Source organism: Grampus griseus (assembly GCF_964374135.1).
Source record: "Grampus griseus genome assembly, chromosome: 2".
Classification (NCBI taxonomy): domain Eukaryota; kingdom Metazoa; phylum Chordata; class Mammalia; order Artiodactyla; family Delphinidae; genus Grampus; species Grampus griseus.
In genome coordinates this window covers 146795203-146820205 of record NC_139018.1, presented here as the reverse complement: position 1 = coordinate 146820205, position 25003 = coordinate 146795203, and the positions used below count along the sequence as shown (strand labels likewise).

Here is a 25003-nt window from a genome sequence, read left to right as displayed (position 1 = left end):
ACCACCAGGAACTAAGTTCTGTGAACACCCTGGATGAACAGTGAATGGATTCTCCCTCTAGCCTCTGGAAAGGAACACAGCCCGGCCAACACCTGGACATCAGCCTCGTGAGACCCAGTGGAGGCTGCAGCACTTCTGGCCCACAGAGCTGTGAGATGACACAGCTGTGCTGTTTCCAGCTGCGAAGTTTGGGACAATTTGTTATGACAGCAATAGGAGACTAATATACCCACCAACCGTAAGCCTCCAGCAACCCATCTGCAAAACCCTTGAGAACGAATTTCCCCTGTGGTAACAGTACAGATCCTCTTCCAAACACAGCATTTTCCTTCCTCATGATTCAGCTGGGCCGACCATCACCAGTGAGAGGGATCCAGCCCGTGTCACACACACAGAGGAAGATTCGACAGGGATGCTGGTGGAGACCAGCCTCCTCCCCCGCTCCTAGTTCAGCAGGACCTTGACATTGGGGAGGGCAAGGGAGCAGGGATGAGGATGCAACCTCTCTGACCCCAGGATCTTCATCTGCAAAGGGGCTTAATGCCAAGTCCTTCACGGGGCTCCTGTGAAAGCACAGCTGGCACCTGGCACATGCTTGTACTCAGTCAAAGGTGGCCAGTGAGGGAAAATGAGATTGTGTGGGCAGGACACCAAGCTCCCAAAAGCAGGTAAGGCCCGTGGCTGGCTCTCCAGCCTCAGAGAAAGGGGCATGAGTAGAGGGGCCTCCCCACAGGGAGGCGGGCAGCCCCTTCCTGAAACTCTACATCCTGCTTGGTACTTGGCTGTGTTCAGTGAGTGGATGAATGAGGGAGAGATGCCTCTTTAGAAGTGCAACTGATTTGATCACAAGCCCTGTCTCAGCACCGGGCAATCCCTCGCAGGTCGGTACTCGCTGCATTGTAGCAACGGAAGAGGACGAGGGGCCCGAGCTCCAATTTCCATGGACACCTGCCTGAACGTGCAGACGCGAGCTGCCCACCATCCAGGGAAGGGGCTCACCCCCTGGCAGGGTCTCTAAGGGACTCAGAGCAAACACCTGGCCTTGTTGAGTTGGGGGAAAAAACAAAAACCAAAACAAAAACAACCTGCCACCCATACTACCAGGGACGAGCACCAGGACAGCAGCTGCAATGGAGTGTGATTTTCTCTTTCACCCTCTGCCCAACGACACCCTTCTTACCATACATTAGGGCTCAGAGAATTTTTTTTTAAAAAGAAAAAGAAATTAAGGCATTTTGCAGCTAAGGTGTGTGCCCACGCATGCACACGTACACACCTGCAGATGCTGTGTGATTAATTAAGCAAATAAAGCTGCAAGCCCTGCTCCCAGGGATGGGGAATGGCATCCACCCAGCACAGAGTCCCCGGCACACAGCACCTCCCTGCCCCCTCCAGCCAAGGCCTCTGTCAGGTTCTGCTTAATGAGACTCCAGCAAGTCCGTGTTCAAATGAGCTAGATTCCTAAATGAACAGGACACCATTCAGAATCTCAGCCCCATCCCAGGGGTGCACAGTCCAGTAGAAAAGGAAAATAAATTAATACCTTCGTGAAACAGCCCGGGCTGCTGCCAGGCTGGCGGTGGGAGGATAGCGGCTGACCTTCCCACTGGTGCAGAGCAAATCAGGGAACGGGAAGCCTGCACGCTCCCGCAGAAAAGTGTAAAAATATGCCTGCAAGTAATGTCTAAAGATGTGGCCAGGCAACAGGAGAAATGAAAAGACGCCAGTGAGCTTTCAGGTTAAACCAGTTGGCCAGCATCACGGTCTCCTTTTTTTAAAGGTCTAAAAACCATCTTAACGACTGTGCATTTGAATTCTGCATTGATTTCAACTTGAAACCCTCCCCTCTTACATTTTTTCAAAGTAGGAAAGCACGTAGGGAAGGAACAAGCACAAACTTCACCCATCACTAAACTAAAAGTTACTTTCTAAAAGATAAACTGCACTTGTGTTCATTGAAGTGAGCGTAAGCGACAGAACCACTCTTGACCTGAAGTGTCTGGAAAAGTGCTTTTGTGAGGAAGGGAACACCTAGGACACCCAGATTTCTAAACTGTTTCCGTAAAGAAGCAAGACTTTCTCTCACTCTGTTTTGCACGTTGAAACTGAACAGGCCAGTTGGATCCCAAGCGATGTGACCACAGAACATAGAAAGCTTAAAAAAGACACCGCGCTGAGAATACACCCCTTTCTTAAAGGCTATTTTTAGATCCCTAGAGACAGAGAGGGTTTTAATTGGTATTCTGTGCCAAAATTAGAAAGGCAGGGTCTGAGGAAGGTTGCCAAAGGCCTGGAGTTTACCTTGAGGCACAACTAGTTCCCTGACGGTAAGGCTGGGCCCGGGGCCAGGTACACACTGCCCTGACTGGCCCGTCCTCCTGAGAATGGGACGAGGAGCTCATCCCCCAGGGTTCCGCCGAGGACTCACGATTTTGCGCTCGTAGAAGGCCCCGCTGCTGTAGGTGGTGGCCAGGGTGGACGCACACTCCTCTAGGTACCAGGGCTTGTAGCCATTCTCCGTGGTGCTGCTCACGGAGATGGTGTAGATGCTATTGGTGTAGCCGTCGCAGGAGCAGTGGTCCCCCTCTCGGCCGCCGTTCCCCGACGCCCAGACGAAAATGGAGCCCAGGCCCTGCCGGCCCTGGAGGGGAGAGGACAGGCGTCAGCCCACATGGACCCCCAGCTGGTCTCACCCCTGTCCAGCGTCCCCCTCCACCCCTGAAGAGGGAGGGGGCCGAGGAGGATGCACTCAGACCAGACAGAGGCCGCCCAGTGCGTGGTCTGTGGGCTGATGGCCTCTGGCGTTCCAATTTTCATAGTGTTGGCGGCAACAGCCATGACACCATAGAATCACAACGTCATACTGAGAAGCTGGCCCAGAAAGTCCTCCCTGTTCTTCACGGGAAAATCAAGGCCCTCACACAAGCTGCTCTGTCCCAGAGCAACACCAGTAATTTCCACTGCAATGTCCCACGATCAGAAAGACGAAGCAGCGTCCCCAAGTACACTGAGATGAAAGCTGACGGCTGAATTTATGACGTTAATTTTTCTGGCTGAGGAAGAGGGCAAAAGTTCCTGAAAACCCAGCTGCAGAAGCATCCTTCCTGGAGAAGAGCTCCTTGAAAAGCGGCGGGCCCAGGATTTGCAGGAACAAGGGCCAAGGGCCAGAACACCCCGGGGCCATCCTAGGAGAGCGCCCCCGGGCTTCCCCTTGGGTCAGCGTTGAAGCGGCCACACTGCCAGCGCAACCAAGGCCAGCAGTTCACCTGTGTGTAGCTTTTCACATTTAAGGACACACACGTGACAGCAAGTCTCTGTAAGACAGTAGCAGGTCAGGGGAGCCCCTGCAGCCTCTCCAACCCACACCCATGGGATCCAACCAACACTCATCCCAGCCACAAACACCAGCTAAAGAAGAACACCAGAAGAACACCAGTTCCAAGATGGAACCGACCCGTTCGGTCCGAAAGGCCGTTGGTGGGCACAGCCATCCCCAGAGAGAGGTGCCAATACCCGTCTCCACGTGGGCTGGTGGCTCCGGCATCCTTGCCAAGGATACTCCTGTCCAAACACACAGGAGGAAACTGACACTCAGGCCCAACAACTGGCCAATTTAAAGAAAATTTTCAACAAAATCCTACAATTCCCCGTAGCCCGACTGAAGCCCTGCTTCTGACAGGATGCCTGACACACCCTTGGAGCTCAAGTCCACCCGGACTGAGGGCACCCACCTGCTCCAGAAGCACCAGGACACCCCACTTTTGGACCAAGTAGACCACAGGTCCCCACCCTTTTCTGCCTATTTGTCTTCACTCCCACATCTGCACCAGTTCCAACCTGAGGCTCGAGGGACAGCCCAGTCCCAGGGCTCAAAACTGCCTCGTCCACTCCGTTTTCCACATCTCGAAGGCAGACCTGCCCAAACGGCCAACAGCTCGACAGAAAGGTTACTTACAGTTAGCAAAAATGGCAACCTTCTGGAAAAAAAGGCACAAAGAACTAAGGACATGCGTGTGTCTGTGCCCATAACTACCTGTTGTAAAAGATTAATCAGAAGCTCGTTCAAAGCCAACGAAAATTGGAATGAAAGGGTGTTGAACCCATCAGAGCCTGTCTTTATTTCACCTCCAACTCCTCACCTCACTCCAAATTATTTATCAAAGGCTGTCATTTTGCAAAGCAGGGCAAGCGATCTTACTGCTCCAGCAGCATGGAAAATAGCCTCAAAAAGCACTTCTCACACTTGTGAGGAGAATCCCTGGGGGTCTCGCTACATCGCAGACTTGGGCTCAGCTGGTCCAGGTGAGCCCAAGATTCTGCACTTCTGATGGGCTCCCAGGTGATGCCAGCTCTGCTGCTGGGGATCCCACTTTGAATAACAGAGGCCTAAATGCCAAAGACCTGCATCTCTTCACCTTGCACTTTGCAGGTACCACTAGACCCATGAGTTCTCACAGGCATCAAGGCGTCCAAAGCCTCTTTCCCTTCTGCAAACAGTTTCCTGGAAAGGGAACGTGGGAACGAGGCAGAGGAAGCACCCAGGTCTGAGCCATCTCTGAGGACTGCATTTTCACTTTCCGGGTCTGCTGTTCCTATGGAAGCCACAGGACAGAGGCTCCAGGGGACGTTTCAACCCTGGCTATGAACTTGCACTTCTGTTCAGGAAGCCACCACACCTCAACACCATCGGAACGTATTTGAGCATCTTGCCTGGGAAGCGGAGACCTCATCCATGGACTCAGAGGGCTAGCAAACGCCCGGCATCTGGACAAAGCCAGTGCTTTCAGCCACGGGGACACTGACTCTCCCCTTCTGGGTGACAAGCCACACGAGGACCAACATCAAACATATGTTTATGCCAAAGTACAGGGTCTGATGTCTCCTACCACCAACCCACACCATCTACCAAAGATGAAGTCAGATTTTACAGAAAAAGGATATAGGTGACAAACAGGGCATCGAGGAGGAAAAACAGATGGGAGAATGTGGTTCGGTCTGAGATCATCAAATCTCTAGGAGGATTTTCAGTGACAACTTCAGACAGCTGCGATCTAAGGCTCCCTATGTGGCATATTTTATTCAGAATGACTAAAAAAAAATGAAGTGACTTCAGTATTTCAAGAAACTGTGACAAGAACCACATGGTCCTCTCCGCACCTTCCACACTCCCCTGAGAGCTGGATGTAGCCGGTGTTGCTCAGAATTCAGGATTGCTCCTCTGTGGGGCACCACGGGGGGATGGGCAGAGGGCGATAAGGGCTGCTTTCACTATAATCCTCTGGTACTATTTTATTTGTTAACCACATTTTAATCATGCATGGTTTACAATAAGATAAGAACTTTTTAAAAATGTTTTTAAAATATAGATAATAAAATGGGCTTGACCTGGCCCCCGTCCTGTTTCCTGTAGAAGTCAGAGGTATAAACCCTGCCTTGGGGATGCCTGGACCTCCTGACCCAACCCTGCCAGCATTGCCGGGCCTCCCAGGGCCACCCGGACGCTGACCACAGCTCTGTGTCTGCTCCAAGAAGTTGTCCTCACCCATAAATCTGCCTTGCCACCGTGCTTGTAAGAGCTGGGACATCTCCAGGCTTTTCTGACTCACAAGGACCCAGAACTGATGACCACAGAGTGACTGGGCTGGACCTCCCGAGAGGAGCCTGCCAGCTCCCCCTCAGCCGGGGGGTGGAGGGCCCATGCTCAGATGTTTGCTCGGTGTAGCCCCCAGTGGGGTCCACCCCAAACACACTGGGCTGCGAGCTGGCAGGGAGGGAACATGGCCAAGACCTGCTGCTTCGGGGGTGCTGGGTGAGCACACTCCCCGTGATGGACGCAGACAGCTCCCCGGCTCGGGTTTCCTGTGAGCAGGTGGGCCGAGGCCCAGACACCCCTTCCACCTGCACTGTCCCAGTTAACAGGCCGGGTGGTTAGTCTAGGATCCCCACCACCCACCTGCATACACCCCTCAGCTGGGGGCAGTCAGGCTCCAAGGCTCAGAGCCAGGGGGCTGGTGAGTGACCAGCTGGTACTTTCCGGAACAGCTACTCTGTAATGAGGTGATGTCCTTCTGCTCTCGTTGGTGGACGGCCACTTCCCTGAGCCCCCAAATGACTTCTCCCTCGCTCTGGTCCTGGCACCATCGCCGTCCTGCTTTGGGGCTCTCCCCTGTGTCACTCTAATTTTGTGTGTATGCTGCTCAAATTTATTTATTTATTTTTGGGCCACACTGCATGGCATGTGGGATCTAGTTCCCCAACCAGGGATGGAACCCACACCCCCTGCAGTGGAAGCATGGAGTCTTAACCACTGGACCGCCAGGGAAGTCCCTCAAGTTTATTTATTGTTACCTATGTGACAAGATTTCTTCTTACCTATATGACATGTTGGTTGTTTGATAAGACATACTGCGAAACAGCATGAAGATGGTCCCATATTTGTTTCTAAAAAAGGTGAGGGAACCCAGTTCCTTCCATATGCATAGAAGAGTTAAAAGAGCATTTGAAAGATCATCTTTGGGTTTGTCGGACTGAGAGTCTTTTTAATATTCTTTTTGGCTTTATTCCTTCTGATTTCTCACTGTTAAATATTTTCACTATTCCCCCCATCCCTGAGGCTCCCTCGCAGCTCTGGGTTACTCACACCTTTTTAATGCCGTACTCGAAGGCCTGTCTGGCCAGTCGGCCGGGCCCGTCCACCGTCTTCCCGTCGTCATCCGGCCCCCAGCTCGCGCTGTAAATGTCGATGTAGTTGGGTCTGATGCCCAGGGACTTGGCCTCCACCACGTCGGTCACGTCTCCGTCCAGCATGCGGATGCCTGGAAGCACAGGCCCGTGACAGTCGCATGGAAGGTGGGTGGGTGGGGGGTTCCATGCAGGTGTTGGTCCCGCACGGCCACTGGTCCCCGTGTGGACCGTGGTCCCCGCACAGCTGTCCGGGGAGCTGGGCACAGCATCCAGGCCCCATGCTTAGCTGGGACACCAAGCTACTGGAAACTCCTGCTCTTAGAACCTCGAAACTGTACTCAAACACAATGTCAGAGACATTCACGGCAAAACAAGAGTGAGATTAGGCCCGGGTGACATCAAAAACTCAACAAAAGTACTCACAGCCACATGGGTGCTGACCGAGGAAGGGGCTGAGGTCATCAGAGAACCAGCTCCTTATAGCTGGACGGCCTTAAAAGGGAGCAGCAGAGATAGATTTCAACACCATCCGCTCTACCTGCCAGCTCTCCATCTATTTCCCTTCCCCTCATCCCTGCCTACCATGGACTGAACGCTGTGTCCCTCCAGATTCATATGCTACAGCCCTAACCCCTGAGGTGAGGGCATCTGGAGGGGGACTTTAGGAGGTAACTAGGTTTAGGTGAGGTCAGGAGGGTGGCCCCAGGGCAGGATTAGCACCCTTCCCTGGCTTCCTGTCCCCTCCACCGTGTGAGGACACGGATGGTGGTCGTCTGCCAGCCACCACGTGGGCCTCATGGGGAACCAGTGGGCCAGCACCTTGATCTTGGACTTATAGCCTCCAGAACTGTGGGACGTAACTGTCTGTGATTTGGGCCTCCCGGTCTACGACCGCCTGAGTGATTCAGAACCTCAGGTGCCTGGCAGTAGACAGCGTGGGGATGCCACCATCGTTCAGACACGGAGACGGCAGCACAGGACGAGTGGGGGTAGACGCCTGGTCACCCCCTCACCCACGAGAGGGACATGGGGCAGGTCATGGGGGAAGCCCTGCTTTGACCACCAGTTGTGACCAGCTAGTGACTGCAAGAACTACCTTGTCTCACTAAGCTTCTGTTTTCTATGAACTGTGATGATGAAAATGACTGTATCTATAGAGGAGCCATAAACACTGAAAAAGACGGTTCATATAAAGTGCCTGGAGTGCAGTAAGTACCCAGTGTGTGTCAGCAGCTAGTCTGACCCCACCTGTAAAAACGGGGATAGTGAAACCTACCTCCGGGGGTTGTTAATAACTACTTTTTACCTTTATTTTTAAAACATTTACTATTTGACATGTATGAAGGACTGCCTGGCACAAACATGTTAGTTATAAAGCCTAATAAAATAACAGACACACATGAACATTCATCTAGGGAAAATATGCACTTGAGCCACTGTGGCCTCAACCCAAGCCCTGCCCCTCACGGAGGAAACTGCTCAGAATTTTGGACTAGTCTTTCCATCGCCTTTAAAAACGGGTGTTTTAATACAACTGTCTGCACGATACACTGCTTAGCTTTGCCTGTACTGGGAATTCATCCTTTCCTGGTTATGTATGTTGTGAACATCTTCTCCCAGTTGATGCCTTGTCTTCTCACTTGTTATGGTGTCTTTTGATAAACAGAGGTTCTTAATTTCAAGGAAGTGGGAGCCAATTTCCCTTTGAAGATCAAGGGGGTTATAACGAGGGCCAAATCTTTTCTGGGTTTGTGGGCATCTGTCGTGGGGCGGGGCCCCTGCATCAGCTCATCGCACTTTCTCCTTTCTCAGATTTCTGGGTGGACGAGGAGACTCAGGGTAGCCCCAAGTACCATCCTTCCCAGTTGCTAGTCTATGTGCCCAGGGCCTTCGTCTCTTTGGCTACATCAGAGACACTAGGCCCAGAGGCTCTTGGAGCCACAAACCCCAAGGAGAGGCCATAACGAGTACAGGACGTTGGCCATGTGGTGTGGCAGAGGCGGGGCCCCAGGCAAAATAAAGAGCAGCTCACAGCTGGGGGAAGAGAGCAGAGGTCAGACAGTCCTGGGGTGGAATCTCATCTCGGCTGCGTGTGACCTTGGCCCAGGGTCTCAACCTGTCCGAGCCCTTGTTTTCCACAAAGCTCACCTGCCAGGGTAGCCGGGGGAATTAACTATTTCCTAAGGCACTGGGGCCCTGTGCTTTCTGAGAAACGGCAGCTGCTTTCTTTATGCCCTTCTATTTGGCAATGGAGTTTCCAGGGCAAGAGACCCCGCCGGTCACACTGAAGCCACCATCAATTCTGATGTCCTAGGGGTGACATTTAACCTGCTATCCTAGGGCTTCTCCATGCCAGTGATAGGTGTTGGGATGCCTCTTTTTGAACAAGAACAAGATGCCAGATGACATCTAAAATAAGTAAAAACATAAGACCAGAATGCTTTCCCAACACTTCTCACAATGTTCCTCAACTTGGAGGAAGAGTGACTGACGTGTGAGAAAGAAAGCATAATGTATTTAGATTTTAATGAAGCATCTATTTTCCCCTACACTGACAAGTTGCCAACAAGGAAAAGGTAAATATTTTCAGTGGAAACCTGCTGTTCCAATATTAGCTTTAAATGTGAATGGCTCTCTGGAAACGCCAAACTGAAGAAAACAGTCATTTCTCCAATGAAAAAATAAAGACCCATTTCCCATAAACTGTCAGGTACAAAAATAATGTGGACAAATCATCTGGATGGCAGATCCACTCATGGTTGTTAGCGTGCTCACGACTCAGCAGTGGGCTGGGTTCAGGGCTCCCAGGGGAGGATGAGCAGGCCTGAGCCGTCCACTCCAAGGGCCCGTCTGCGGCACCAGGTGGGAGGAGTGTGAGGAGGAGGACAGCGGGGCTTTGCAGGGCCCGACAGGTTTGCGTTTGGGTGGACACCTCCTAGTGCTGCCAGGGCTCAGTCCCCCAGGGAAGAATCACACAGCTTGCCTCGCAGGAAACAATAAACTTTCCATAAAATGGCCTGCACCCAACGATAGTTTCAAGGCCCCAGGAGAACCTGATGAAAGCAATGATTTTACAAGACTCTTGATGAAGTTAAAAAAAACCAACCGGGACTTCCCTGGGGGTGCAGTGGTTAAGAATCCGCCTGCCAACGAAGGGGACACGGGTTTGAGCCCTGGTCCGGGAAGATCCCACATGCCACAGAGCAACTCAGCCCGTGCACCACAACTACTAAGCCTGTGCTCTAGAGCCCACGAGCCACAACTACTGAGCCCATGTGCCACAACTACTGAAGCCCATGCGCCTCGAGCCTGTGTTCCGCAACAAGAGAAGCCACCGCACCACAACGAAGAGCAGTCCCTGCTCGCTGTAACTAGAGAAAGCCTGCATGCAGCAACGAACACCCAACACAGCCAAAAATAAATATGAATAAGTAAATAAATTTATTTTTAAAAAAAACAAAACATTTTTTTTTCATAGTGACCCGTCCTTCCTCCCTTTTCCTGCTCCTAACTTATGGTGGGACTTTGCAAACCACAGGCTTGTATAAGGCAAGGCAAACCCGTGGACATGCAGACGCCCATGTGAAGCAGCCCGAGACACAGCATTTCCCCTGAAAACGTCCTGAAGAAGTTCCATGTTCAAAGGCAATGGATTTGTCTTCTATGTCTGTGAGTCTCTTTCTGTTTTGTAAATAAATTTATTTGTATTTTGTTTTTAGATTCCGCATATAGGCGACATCATATGTTATTTGTCTTTTCCCAAAGGAGAAAAGGGTGGGTATAAATTAGGAGTTTGGGATTAACATACACACACTACTAAATATAAAATAGATTACCAACAAGGACCTACTGTACAGCACAGGGAATTCTACTCAATACTCTGTAATAACCTATATGGGAAAAGAACCTGAAAAAGAATATTTATATATAAAATATATATAAAACTGAATCACTGTGCTGTACAGCTAAAACTAACACAACAATGTAACTCAACTGTACTTCGATATAAAATAAATAAATAAACAATTTTAAAAAAGAAAACAGGAAGATCAGAGTGTGCTGGTTTTGGAGACGGGGTCTTTAAAGGGGTAATTAAGCTGAAATGAGGTCACATGGGTGGGCACCCATCCGACACGACTGGTGTCCTTTTAAGAAGAGGAAATTCTGACACGGACAACACAGACTAAGGGATAACCACGAGAAGACACAGTGAAAAGCAGCCGTATGTGCTGGTCTAGAGAGAGGCCTCGGAAGAAACCAGATCTTCCGACACCTTGATCTTGGACTCAACAGCCTCCATAACCAAGAGAAAATACATTTCTGTTGGTAAGCCCCAAAAAAGGTAACAGGGAGAACACACACACACACACACACACACACACACACACACACACACACAAAGAAGTCAGCCGGTGATTAATGTTTGCAGGAAGGCAGGGGAGCAGGACACGGGGGCCACTTTTGTTTATTTACAAGTAATGTATTTTGCCTTTAGCAAACGAATGGCAATGCTAGAGCAAAAGCGGCAAGTAAAATGAGATTGTAGCTTCCTGAGTGTGACAAATAGGCCTCCCCAACAAATTTTGCTCATTAATTCTGAGTTTATTTTCATAAATCCACAGAGAATTGGTTTTTGTTTTTTTTTTTCTCCCCCCACTAAAACTACAGTACATTGTGTTCTACCAACAGTCATTCTGGGCCAAGTGAGGTTGCAATAGTTGTTTAGAAATGTTAAAAACCTAAAAGGTTTCTGTTAACTCTCATTATGGCCTAAGACAAACAGGGCTCTCAGATCTCTAAATACACCCACACGTGACAGCCTCCTCCTAGGACCCGGGGCGGGGGGCATGGTCGGCCGGGTTGGGAGCCACATCTGCACTTGCCATTGTCACACGAAGTGCCTGGAGACCCGCGGCTGACAGCCAAGCCAAGTTCCCCCTGGCCTCCTGCTAGTTTCCCAATCTCCCTCTGTAGTGGAAACACAGCTAGAGCCAGCGGTGCCCCAGTGAACTCACGGGCCTGTCCTGCCACGGAGCCCCGGGCCCCTCCTAGGTAGGCCTTGAACCGGGTCTCTTATCTTCTGTATTCTGATGCTTTGACATCTTGGGGCCTTGCTGACCCTGCAGGGACCGACACCCCCATGCCCCAGGGCTGGCCAGTTCCTGGATACGGTCCAGAACTACCCCAGGAGCACATCTTTCCTATGCAAACCAACCAATCCAGAGCTCACACCCCCAAGCACCCCCCCTTTATGGGGCTTTTACACTTGGGGTTACTCTCCACCTGCCCTAATCAGCCCAGGGCCTGGTACCATACAACCAGGGGCAGCTCCTAAGCCCTGAGCCCTGAAATGATTCAAACTAGCCCATCCTAAGCCTGCTCACCCCACCTCGCCCATTCTTTCCTGCAGAAACCACAATAAAGGCTGAAGCCCACAGGTCACCTCGCTCCCTCTGCCCCCTGACCAACGCTGGTGCTTTTCCGCGTGTCCTCCACACCAGGCATAACCCATCCTCTTGGGAACTGTGAGTAACAAACTCTGTTCAATGGCCATTGTCTCCTGATCTATGGGCCTTGTCATACCTAAATAGTAATGAAATCTCTATTTTAAAACAGGTCACTCTTTCATAATCAGGTTCTGCTGATTTTTCAGAGAACTATAAAAGAGTGGAAGAACCTCAGCAATGCTCTAGAGATTTGAAACGCAGACTGACGTTCGTGGTCTCTCCACCAGGGAGCAGGGGCCAGAGGACAAGGCGATCCAGTGAGAGCTGGCAGCTTGGGACAGAAGAGCATGATGGGGACCCGAGTATCCATCCTGCAAGTGGGGACACGAGGAGCCCTAGCGGATGTGCACCTGTGACAAGGACGTGAGCACATGCCCTGAGCTGGCCTTTGACAGAGACCAGAACACGGTGGCGATAAGACAGTCACACCACCCAGAACAGAGGCCACCGGCTTGTCACGTAGGCTTGGACGTGCTCCCTGTGCTCTCCCCAGCCTTCCTCACACCCCCCCAGAAGCAGAGCTGCTTCCTGCTCAGTGTCTGTGAGGACAACCTCAGGAAGCCCAGCACGCAGCCTAGAACCGGCTCACCTGTCCTTGGGGCGGGGGGGCTGCAGGGCAGCGTGGCGGGGGCATGGCCACCAGGGGGACACGGTGCAGGAGCTGTGGCCACGCTTGTCGATCTCCTCCTTCCCAAGGTTCCTCTTAGCCTCGGGGTACCAGACCCAGCAGGCGGGGAGTCTCTGATGAGAATGTGGGGCTGTAGTTGCCCACGGTCACTAAATCCTCCCAAACCTCGCAAGGTATTTAGAATCCTCCTGCAGTGGAAAATGCACTTGGAGCCTTTGAAGATTAAATTGTAGCTTAGGGCTTCCCTGGTGGCACACTGGTTGGGAGTCCGCCTGCCGATGCAGGGGACATGGGTTCGTGCCCGGATCCGGGAAGATCCCACATGCCACAGAGCGGCTGGGCCCATGAGCCATGGTTGCTGAGCCTGCGCGTCCGGAGCCTGTGCTCCGCAACGGGAGAGGCCACAACAGTGAGAGGCCCGCGTACCACAAAAAAAAAAAAAAATTGTAGCTTAAACTGTCCTCTTAAAACACTCATAAGCCTAAACTACTTAATGGAAACGCTAATGAGACTGAATTCTGTAAGTCTGAATTAACATAATTAACTAATATATGGGCAAGGATTAATTTAGCTGTTATGTACTTAACAGTCCCATGTTTGCGAAAAGAAAGGCATGATTCAGTTCCCCAGTCAAAACAGAACAAAAACACCAACAGAAATTGGCCTGCTGCTGTTTCATTTTTCCTTCCCAGAAACAGAGTCAACAGACTGAAAAGATGCACGTCCTTCATGGAGCCTGAGCAGAGAGTTTTTCAGTTTCAGGGCATCTGCCAGGCCCGGGAGGGGTTCCTGGCAGCCGCCCACGGCCCTGCTCCCTAGCAGCCTTGGGATCTGTCCCTTGGGCCAGGGGTGCTTCTCCAAGCTGGACGCAGGACAGGTTGTGCTCCAGGTGACACCATCCTGACCCAGGGAAGTGTCTGAATCTTGTTAAGCATCGGTTCAGGGGAGCAACTCCCCAAAAGACTGATGCCCTTTAGAGTTAAAGGGGTGAGGGCTTCACTGCCTGCCTTGCAGGTTCCCTGACAGAGCAAGTTCTGCTCAGGCCGGGGTCGGGTGGACAGCTGGCTGCCCAGAAAGCCTGTCTCACAGGGTGCTGGGAGGGGCCATGAAGCCAGGAGGACATGATGCAGCGGCCGGGCTCACACCCAGGGGCCTCTCAAGGCACCGGCAGGGAAGGCCCTGTCTATGGAGCTCACCTGGCAGGTGAGATGATGGAGATGATGATGATGATGATGATGATGAGCTGAAGGCTGGTAGGTGCAGGCAAGTCTGAGCCCACCCACCACCAATGCTGACCAGAAGCAGATGGGGAAAGAGGGAAGGAGCATTACAAGGAGTGAGGAGGGGAAAATCAAACATAGGGCTGAAATTAAAAAAAAAAGAAAAAAGGTTAACAGAGTGAAAGAGTAAAGAGAGGTTAAGTAAGGAGAGAGGACGGGGTGAGGCCCGCCATCCTTTCCCTCCACCTCCCACGTTGCCCCATTATCAGAGGAAGGACAGAGCACACAGCTTAGTACATTTGAGGCTGAGAGAGAGAGCAAGGCTGAAATATCTTTCGAAGGAATGTGAATGCAAACAAGGAAAAGAATACACGTGCACACCATGGACCCTTCCTTCCTGCTTCTGTTCCTGCTCACAGGGCTTGATGACAGCTGTCCTCATCCGGCCACCCCTGTGTCCAGCATCAGAGACCCGCAGCCACAAAGGGACAACCCGGGCTCCAGGTCAGCAGGCCTGCCTCAGCAGCTGTGTGGACCTGGACATGGCAGGCAACTCCTCTGGCTGTCACTTTCCCCAGGTGTAAAGTGGCCATGATAATATCCAACTTGCAGAATCATTCTGAGGTGCACAGACGAGTATACATGTCTGGTGAAGCATCTGGTAAGTAACAGCAACCAGTGATGGCACTTAGCACCATCACAATAAAAATACTAAGGAGCCCGGACCACGAATGAAAACCAAGCCCTCGGTCCACCTCTACAACGGGCCCGAATCCCGAGAAATAACAGGAAAAAGAGAAGAAAATGAATAAAACTGTAACAGCCCTGGAAACAAGACTGGTAGATGAAATGTCCAAGGAACTGCGGGAAGACAGCAAGCAGCCATCTGAGGGGAGGGAAGAAGCAGGGCCTGGGCGAGGAGGCTGCTGCCGAGGGGAGAGCAGTGCCAGAGGAGCAGGGCAGGGGCACCCAGGCTGGGCGTGGGCAGCGGCAGGCTTCATTCAGAGGCCGAGAGGCAGGACAGAGCCTGGGGATGGGGAGGCCACCACCACCCTGCCAGACTTGAACATCTCTCAACGCTCGACAGAACAGCCAGACAGAAAATTAGAAAGGATGAGGAAGAACTCAACACCATCAACCAACAGGTTCTCAGAAACATTTTTAGAACATTCTACGCAACAACAGAATACACGTTATTCTCAAGGGCCCACAGAACATATTCCAAGATAGATTAGACCCTGACTTCGATGAATTTAAGAGAACTGAACTCCTACAGAATGTGTTCTGCAACCACAATGGAATCCAACTAGTAACTGACGAGGGACAGAAAACAGAAAAATCTCCAAGCAGCTGGAAACAAAACAACACACTTTAAAAAAATCCACAGGTCCAAGAGGAAGTCTCAAGGGAAAAACGAAACAAAACATTGAACTGAATGAAAAGGAAAATACAAGGTACCAAAATCTGTGAGACACGGTTACACTATTGCTAAGGGGAAGATTTATGGTACCATTGTTTACACCAGAGAAGAAGAAGAGTCTCAAATCAGTAAGCGAAGCACCCACTTCAAGATCCTAGAAAAAGAAGAGCTTTAAAATAAGCCCAAAGCAAGAGGAAGGAAGGAAATAATAAAGAGCAGAAAACAGTGAAATTGAAAACAGAAAAACACTAGAGAAAATAAGTGCAACAAAGAGCTAATTTTGTGAAAAGATCAATAAAACTGATAAACTTCCAGTTAAGAATGACTAAGAAAAAAAAAAGAAGACACAAATTACCAATATCAGGAAAGAAACAAAGAATATATCCACAGATGCTACCAACATCAAAAGTGTAATAAGGGAATATTACAAACAACTCTACACAAATAAACTTCATAAATTAGATGAAATGCACCACTTCCTCAGAACACACAAACTACTACAACTCACCCCAATATGAAAAGGATAATTTGAACAACCCTATAACTTTCCAAGAAATTTAGTTTGTAATTTTTAAAAAATCTCCCCGCCAAAGAGATATGGTTTCACTGGAAGATTTTACTAATAGTTTAAAGAATTAACACCAATTCAACACAATCACTTCCAGAACATAAAAGAGGAGGGAACACTTCCCAATTCATTTACTGAAGCTAGGATTACCCTGATAGTACAAAGACAATACAAAAAAAAAAAAAAAAAAAAAGAGCAAGAGGGAGAAAGAAAAAGAAAATTACAGACCAAGAATCCTCATGAACACAGACACAAAAATCCTTAACAAAATATTAGCAAACAGGTTTCAGTAATATATATATATAAAAGGAAACACCATGACCAAGTGGGGCTTGGCCAGATTCAGTACTGGATCAATATTCAGAACTCAACCAGTATAACCTACCATATTGACAATTTAAAAAAGAAAAATCACATAATCATGTCACTCAATGAGGAAAAAGCAGTGACAAAATTCAATACCTACTCATTTAAAGAAGAAAAAAAAACCTCTCTAACTATGACTAGAAGGGAACATCACCAACTTGCTAAACAGTATTTACAAAAAAAGCCTACAAGTAACATTGTACTTAATGGTGAAAGTCTGAATGCTTTCCCCTAAACTCAGGAACAAGGCAAAGATGTCTGCCCTAGGTTGGAAGTTCTAGCCACGGCAACAAAACAAGAAAAGGAAATAAAAGGCATAAGGATCAAAAAGAAGAAATAAAACTGTCCTTATTTGTAGATGACATTATCAAGTATAAAATCTTAAAGAATCTACTCCTAGAACTAATAAGCAAGTTCAGAAAGGTTGCAGGAGATAAGATTAACATGCAAAAGCAGTTATATTTCTGTATGTTAACAATGAACACATGAACATCAAAATTAAAAATACAATGCCTGGGACTTCCCTGGTGGCACAGTGGTTAAGAATCCACCTGTCAATGCAGGGGACACGGGTTCGACCTCTGGTCCGAGAATATACCACATGCTGTGGAGCAACTAAGCCCGTGTGCCACAACTACCGAGCCTGCATTCTAGAGCCCGAGAGCCACAACTACTGAGTCCACGTGCCACAACTACTGAAGCCCACGTACCTAGAGCCCGTGTTCCACAATGAAGAGTAGCTCCTGCTTCGTGGCAACTAGAGAAAGCCTGTGCACAGCAAAGAAGAAAGAAAGAAAGAAATACAATGCCTTTTATCATTGCTTAAATAAAATGAAATACTTAGGTATAAATCTAACCAAACATGTATAGGACTTGCATAGTGAAAGCTTCATAGTGCCGATGAAAGAAATCAAAGGAGATCTAAAAAAATGAAGACAGATATTGTGTTTGTGAAGACTGAACATAGTAAAGATGTCAATTCTCCCAATTGATGTACAGGTCTAACATAATCCCTACCAAAACCCCAGCAAGATATTTTTCGTAGATATTGCCAAGATAATAATAAAACTTGTATGGAAAGGCAAAAGAACTAGAAAAGTTCATATAAGTTTGAAAAAGAAAACTAAAGTGGGAGCAATCAGTCTACCCCATTTCACAACTTTTTGTAGCTATAATAATCAAGACTGCTGCACTGGGAGAGGGACAGACACATAGATCAATGGAACAGACAGAGAACTCAGAAATAAACTCACACAAATATGCCCAAATGACTCCTGACAAAAGTGCAAAGCAACTCAGTGGAAGAAAGACAGGCATTTCAACACATGGTGCTGGAGTAACTGGATGACCATAGGCAAACAAAACAAAAAACAAACCAAAAAACCCCTTGACCTAAGTCTGATAACTTATACAACATTAACTCAAATTGGATCTCTCAAAATGAAACTCAGAATATAAAACTTTTAGGAAAAAAACAAACAGAGAATATCTTTAGAATCTAAGATAAGGCAAAGAGTTCTAAGATTGATACCAAAAAACATGACCCTAAAAGGAAAAGTTAATAAACTGGATTTTATCAAAATTTTAAAATTTTACTCTGGAGAAGACCTGGTTAAAGAGGATGAAAAGACATGTTACAAAATGAGAGAAAATATTCACAAACAACATAATCATCAAAGCACAAGTAGCTAGAATATATAAAGATCTCTCAACACTCAATAGTTAAAAATTAGAAAATGAGAAAAAGACATGAAGAGACATTTCACTGGAGAGGATAGATGGATGGCAAATGAGCACATAAAAAGATACCCCACATCACTAGCCTTAGAGAAGTGCAAATTAATAAGATATTATGATATACCTATCACAATGTCTAATACAAAAAAACAGTGACAATACCAAACATTGGCAAGTATGTAGAGAAACTGGATCATTCATACATTGTTAGAGGTCAAATGGTAGAACTTCTCTGAAAAACAATTTCCCAGTTTCTTAAAAAAATAAACATGTACTATTATACAACCCGGCAACTGCACTCCTGGATGTTTATCCCCCAAAAATGAAGACAATGCTCACACAAAAACCTATACAACAATGTTTTTAGGTGCTTTACCTGTAATATCCAAAGACTAGAAACAACCCAGATGTCCCCTAACGGGTGAATGGTTAGACAAACTGTGTCACATCCATACCATGGAATACTACTTATCAATAAACTACAGATATACACAACAACCTGGATGAATCTTCGAAGAACCATGCTGAGTGAGAAGCACCGATCCCAAAGGTTACATGGTATATGGTTCCTTTTTTTTTTTTTTTTCCCACTTGTTAGCTTATGTCTCTCTGGGCGTCATTCCTGGCACGTGGGGCCCCGCTCTCTGGAACCTTCACTGGCCATCCTTTCCTCATTTCTCCCCTGGGCACGAGAACCACATAGGTAGATACATGCATAGGTAGATACGTCCACCCATCTCCCGCATCTGTAGACGCCTCCTGCCTCTTGTGCTATTTGGCCAAACTCTGATGCTTCCCCAGTGTCTTCATCTCTGGGTCTGTCCCAGTGGAGCCTTCCTCCCTGGGGTAGGAGGGAGGCACACTCTGGAGGCACGCTCCTCCAGAGCCGTGCCTTGCTGCACGACCTCTACCCTGAAGATGGTGGCCCTCCTTGCCCGACCCACCAGCTAGCACCTGCGGTCCCCCACCGCACCTGGGGAACTGCGGGCCCCTACTTCTGAGGACCCCCTCCCACACCTAGGATGACCCAGGGTCCCTGGGCAGCGCCGCCTTCCCCAGGCCGGCCTCACTCGCCATGTGGCCCTGGCCCTGAGCTGGGGCAGCTATGAAGGAGCTGGAGGTGGAAGCACAGCATGTGGCCCGCAGAGCAGACCCAACGACTAGAGTCACCCTCTGATGCAGACTTGGGGTGGGGGTTTGGGGGTTGGGAACGCATCTCCTTTTTTTTTCAAGTTTTATTGAGCTTTATTACAAATCAATTAGACAATAATAATCACAAAACTAAGGTCAGAAATTAAAGATAAAAAGTTATTCTGGAGGAAGGGAGACGCAAGAGGGAAGAGATATGAGGATATATGTATATGTATAACTGATTCACTTTGTTATAAAGCAGAAACTAACACACCATTGTAAAGCAATTATACTCCAATAAAGATGTAAAAAAAAGTTATTCTGACCGCATAAAAATAAAATTTTTAACATCAATATTAAATAACAATTATTAACAAACTGGAGAAAAAAATATTTGAACATAAAAAAGTTAGTAATATTTCTATTGATTTAAAAATCAATATATGCTAGCCAGACATTGATTACAACCTCTAGCTAAAAGTGAGTAAGACAGCTGGGGAGGAAGAATCTTGAACTTCATTTCTCCACAAGTTTAAAAATAAAAGAAAAAGAGATTTTTCAGTCAATTCTTTTGGACTCAAAAATTTTGGATTTTTGTTTAAATTTTAATCTAATTCCTTCTCAGGAAGTATGATGGGGGAAAGTTTACATTTAACTCTCTGGCATCTATAACGCTGATATTAATGGAGCATCTTTATGTATACATTGTAATTGGCATATTTCTATTTATCAATACCATGATTTAATCCTACCACAGAGTATTTAACAAACTCTGTTGGCCAGTGTGCTTGGATACTCTGTAATAGGAAACAGAGTGATTTCTTAATGCTGGTCACTAACTGGTCCTTAGAGTTAATTCACTTTTCCAAGAGGAAGACATTCCCAGAACATTCCTGGTTCCCAAATTATGGTTCCGTTTTACATCATTTTTGAAATGAGAAAATTATGGAAATGGAGGACAAGAGAGTGGTTGCCAGAGGTTAAGGAAGGGACTGGGGCAAGAGTGGTTGTGGTAATAAAGAGGCACCATGAAGGACCCTTTTGTGACCCTGTTCTGTATCTTGACTGTATCGGCGTCAGTATCCTGGTTTCAACAAGAGATGTAGTTGTAGTTTCAACAAGAGATCACCATGATGGAAAACTGGGTAAAGGATACACTGGATTTCCGTGTATTGTTTCTTACAATTGCATGTGAATCTATAATTATTTCAAATACACATTTAGTTGAAAACATCAATTAGAAATCCTAGAAGGTAAATTCTTTTCAAAATGTAAAAACTGCAAAGATAGGGTGTGTCAGAGAACTGGTCAACTGAGCTTAGGGATTCTCTCAAGACCTAAGACAAAGGGTCAAAGGGATAGAAAGTCTGAAGAGGCCAACATCTAGTATCTGTCTAATAAGAGTTCTAGGAGGATGGAATGAGGAAAAATAAAGCAAAAGAGTCAAATAAATAACAGAAGAATTTCCTGAAGCCAAGCACAGAAGTCTTTGAATTTCAATCTCAAATCTAAACAACGGTGAACAAAGAAACTGGCCCACCTTTACAGTTAAGTTCACATAATTGTTGGAGTATAATGAAAAACGGTTAATAACTCACTGAGGGATAGGCAGGAAAAGGAAAACAAATTCACATCAACACACACAGGTCAAATCCCAGAACAAGAAAAGAGAAAAGAATCCTGAAAGGTTCTGGAAGAAGAAGAAAGTGATCTGAAAAGGAACAAAAATTAATATTGGCACCAAATGCCTCATCAGAAACACTGCAGGCCAAAAAACCAGGGTACAAGGTTTTTGAAATTCTCAGTGAAAGTTATTTTGAACTTAAAATCTAAACTCAGCCTAATTTGTTGGAAGAAAATAAAGACTTCAAGAACTCAGAAAGTTTACTACCTAGATAGCCATCCATATATACGGCAAGCACTCAAAAATATCTTTCAAAAGAATGAATGGCTTAGTAGAGAAAAAGATTTTGTAAACATAAAAGAAAGAAGATTAAAGAAAAAAAGGTGACCAAAGAGGGACCTCCCTGGTGGCACAGTGGCTAAGAATCTGCCTGCTAATGCAGGGGACACAGGTTCGAGCCCTGGTCCAGGAAGATCCCACATGCCACAGAGCAACTAAACCTGTGCACCACAACTACTGAGCCCACATGCCACAACTACTGAAGCCCACATGCCTAGAGCCCGTGCTCTGCGACAAGAGGAGCCACAGCACGAGAAGCCCGCGCCCTGCAACGAAGAGTAGCCCCCGCTCTCCAGAGCTAGAGAAAGCCCGCACACAGCAACAAACACCAAATGCAGTCAAAAATAAACAAATTAAAAAAACAAAAACAAAAAACTCTTAGATGGTATCAAAAAAAAAAAAATGAAGCCAGATACATGCTGATTGCAAAACTAAGGTTAAAAATAGAGGATGAAAAACATATGAAGAAAGTGACGATAAAAATAATTTAATAGGTGTGGTGATATTACTATCATCCAAAGAATGATTAAAGGCAAAAAGAGGATAAGACAAGGAGGGGATTTTTATATTGATTAAAGAAAGGCTCATGACATCAATATGAGATGATAACTTCTGTACATCTTATAACTATGAAATGCATACACCAAAAATTGAGAGAAATCGACAAATCCACAATCCATATGGAGACTAACATCCCTTCTCAGAAACAGACCAGGTAGACAAAACACAAGACGTCCAAACACCTGAATGAGCTTCTTGCAGCCACAGGTGACAAATGCGGCCCCTACAGGCACCAGGCAGGCAGGATGAATGGCTGACGTGGACAGGTGAGGGGGACGGTTAAACCATCCTTTGGAAGTGCAGCCACTGTGCAGCACCAGCTAAGTGTCGCCATGAAGGAATGAGGGTCCAGCAGAGCCAGAGCTTCTGATTTTTTTCAAGAGAAACCCCAAATCCCTATTTTCTACATAAAATCTCTTGATTTGTAAGTGTTTCCTCAAGTTAAAAAAAAAAAAAAACAACGGCTTCCCTGGTGGCGCAGTGGTTGAGAGTCTGCCTGCCAATGCAGGGGACACGGGTTTGTGCCCCGGTCCGGAAAGATCCCACATGCCGCGGAGCGGCTGGGCCCATGAGCCATGGCCGCTGAGCCTGCGCATACGGAGGCTGTGCTCCGCAACAGGAGAGGCCACAACAGTGAGAGGCCCGCATACCGCAAAAGAAAAAAACAACAACAAAAAAACTTATGTGGGTTGTACAAAACATATCTGCAGGCCAAGGCAGCCTGTGGGCTCCTGGTGGCAACCTCTGATCTAATTTATATAGACTTTTGTACTCAATAAGCACAGAATAAAACTACTCCTCAAATACTCATTGGAATGTTGACAAAAACTGAACATGTACTGAACCACATAAAGAATTTTTTAACAAATTCAGAAAGGCAGAAATTATACAGAGCGCAGTCTCTGATCCCAATAAAGTTAAAAATCAGCAACAAAAGGAGCACCAAAAAAGTCTATGCAGTTGGAAAAAAATCTTAAATCCCTTATAAATAACTTCTGAGTTATAGAGAAAAAAATCAAAGCCGAAATAAAAAATTATTCAGAAATGAATACCAATAAGAGCACTGTATAATCAAGCCAGAGATAGGTAATGAGAGGAAAAAAAACGTTTATTACTTATTAAAGCACATCAAAGCCTGAAAATAAAGAACAAAACATTCTATTCAAAGGAGTTAGGAAAAAAATAATAAAAATTTAAAAGCTGGAAGAATTAATAAACAAACAAAAATAGCAATTTATGTGTTAGAAAATAAAAGAACTCAATCAAAAAATAAAAATCAGTCTGAGCTGTGGGAGGGAGATGAGGTGGCTTCCAGGGGTTGAGAGGGTGGAGCTGGGACTCAGGCTGAAGCTGTGTTGGCTGGCGACCCCGTAGTTCCCGGGCTGAAATCTGAAACTGGCCCCATTCAGGGAGAGCAAGGAGAGCGCAAAGGAAGAGGCAGATTGCTCTGGACTGCCAGGAGTTGTGACGGCTCCAAAACGGCTGTGCATTCCACTGCCTCCGCCTGCTCTCCAGAGGGACGGGGCAAAAAGCCGAGCTCTTCAGGGAGGAATCAGGGGGACCAATTAAACACCTGGAAGCCAGAGGGGGCGGCAGGGGATGCTCAGTGAGGTATGGAGACTGGCAGAAGGAGAAGGAAGGAGTGGAAATATTTCTTCTGAACAGAACCTGAGAAGTAGCTACAGCTACTCCACAACAAAGGATAAAAGGGCCACATCAAGGTGGGTAAGAGAGGCAGGGACATGGTCTCGCCAAACCCACCCCACCCCCCACTGCCAGCATGGAGACCCACAGTCTGGAGAGATCTCACAAATACATAACTTCTCCCTGAGGAGCCAGAGGGTTGTTGTCCCATGTCAGGTACCCCACCTTGGGGATCTGCCATAGAGAGACAAGCCCCCCATATGTCTAGCTTCGAAAACCAACAGGGCTTTTTTACTTTTTGGCTGTGCCGCAGCATGCAGGATCTTAGTTCCTTGACCAGGGATTGAACCCGTGCCCCCTGCAGTGGAAGTGCAAAGTCCTATTTGCAAAGCAGAAATAGAGACAGAGATATAGAGAACAAACTTATGGATACCAAGGGGGAATGGAGGGATGGGATGAATTGGGAGATTGGGAGTGACATATATACACTATTATGTATAAGATAGATAACTAATGAGAACCTACTGTATAGCACAGGGAACTCTACTCAATGCTCTGTGGTGACCTGAATGGGAAGGAAATCTAAACAAGAGGGGATATATGTATATGTATATATATATATATATTACTGATTCACTTTGCTGTACAGCAGAAACTAACACAACATTGTAAAGCAACTATACTCCAATAAAAATTTAAAAATAAAAAATAATAATTAAAGAAAAAGAAGGAAATGGGAAGGGGAGCAAGCAGTGTTCCCTACCATAAAGACTCCACTTAAAGGGAATAAAAACCAGTGGGTAATTAACAGTACCTTGAAAATTGATAAACAATTCCCATCCACCCACATACAACTTGTAGTCAATAAAAATGTTTCATTTGGGGGAAAGTGAAAAAAAAATAATTAAGGGGGTTAGTTTTAGCCATTAAGGAGTTTGGGGGTGAGGTGATTCACTTTTGCACCTGAAAATACATTTTCAATAAAACTGAAGACTAAATATCTTTATTTGATAAAAAAGAAAGAAAGAAAACCAATGGGGCTTATGTCCAGGAGACCATAGGGCTGTAGGGAATGGAGATTCTGCCCTTAAAGGGCTCCCATGAAGATTCACTCGCCCCAGGACCCAGCACAAAAGCAGAAGCTTGAAAAGAGCCTTGACCTTGTGTGAAAAAGATTCATTTGAAAATCCTAAAACATCTGCCAAAGGAGCAACAGCCTGTTGGGAGTCTCTTCAGGGAATGAGGCTGGCAGGTGCCATTTCTGCCCTCTGCCCTCTGACTCTAACCTGTTAGCACCTGTCCTCCCTGCCCCCCTGCACTGCTGCTGTAGCCCCATCAGAGGCAGCAGGCAAGTGCCGCAGCCCCCCACAGTCCCCCAAAGCCAGTGGGTGCATGCAGCCCACACATGGGATGCCCTTGTGTGCCAGGCTCTGGTGGCCAGAGAGGATTGTGTTTCTGGGGCTAACAGGTCTGAAACAATCAAAGAGGTAGTTCAAGAGACAACCAAGAATGAGGGCAAGTTTAAACAACAAAGTTCATCACCTACAAGGGCCACCCTGTCAAGACTGGGAGAG

At 47.1% G+C, this 25003-nt stretch overlaps 1 protein-coding gene across 5 annotated transcripts in view; it reads right to left on the bottom strand.

Annotated features, from left to right (window-relative positions):
• Positions 1-25003, bottom strand: part of PCSK6 (proprotein convertase subtilisin/kexin type 6) — a gene marked incomplete at its 5' end in the record, with an annotated part of 190494 nt that overhangs the window by 75100 nt on the left and 90391 nt on the right. For 4 of the 5 annotated variants that reach the window (XM_082649010.1, XM_082649012.1, XM_082649013.1 and 1 more), the window contains 2 exons: positions 2429-2641; positions 6643-6815. In XM_082649010.1, coding sequence (XP_082505136.1) covers positions 2429-2641; positions 6643-6815 — 386 coding nt within the window. Of the gene's footprint in view, positions 1-2428; positions 2642-6642; positions 6816-7107; positions 7177-25003 lie in introns of all 5 variants that reach the window. The other variant, XM_082649011.1, reaches the window with a different exon arrangement.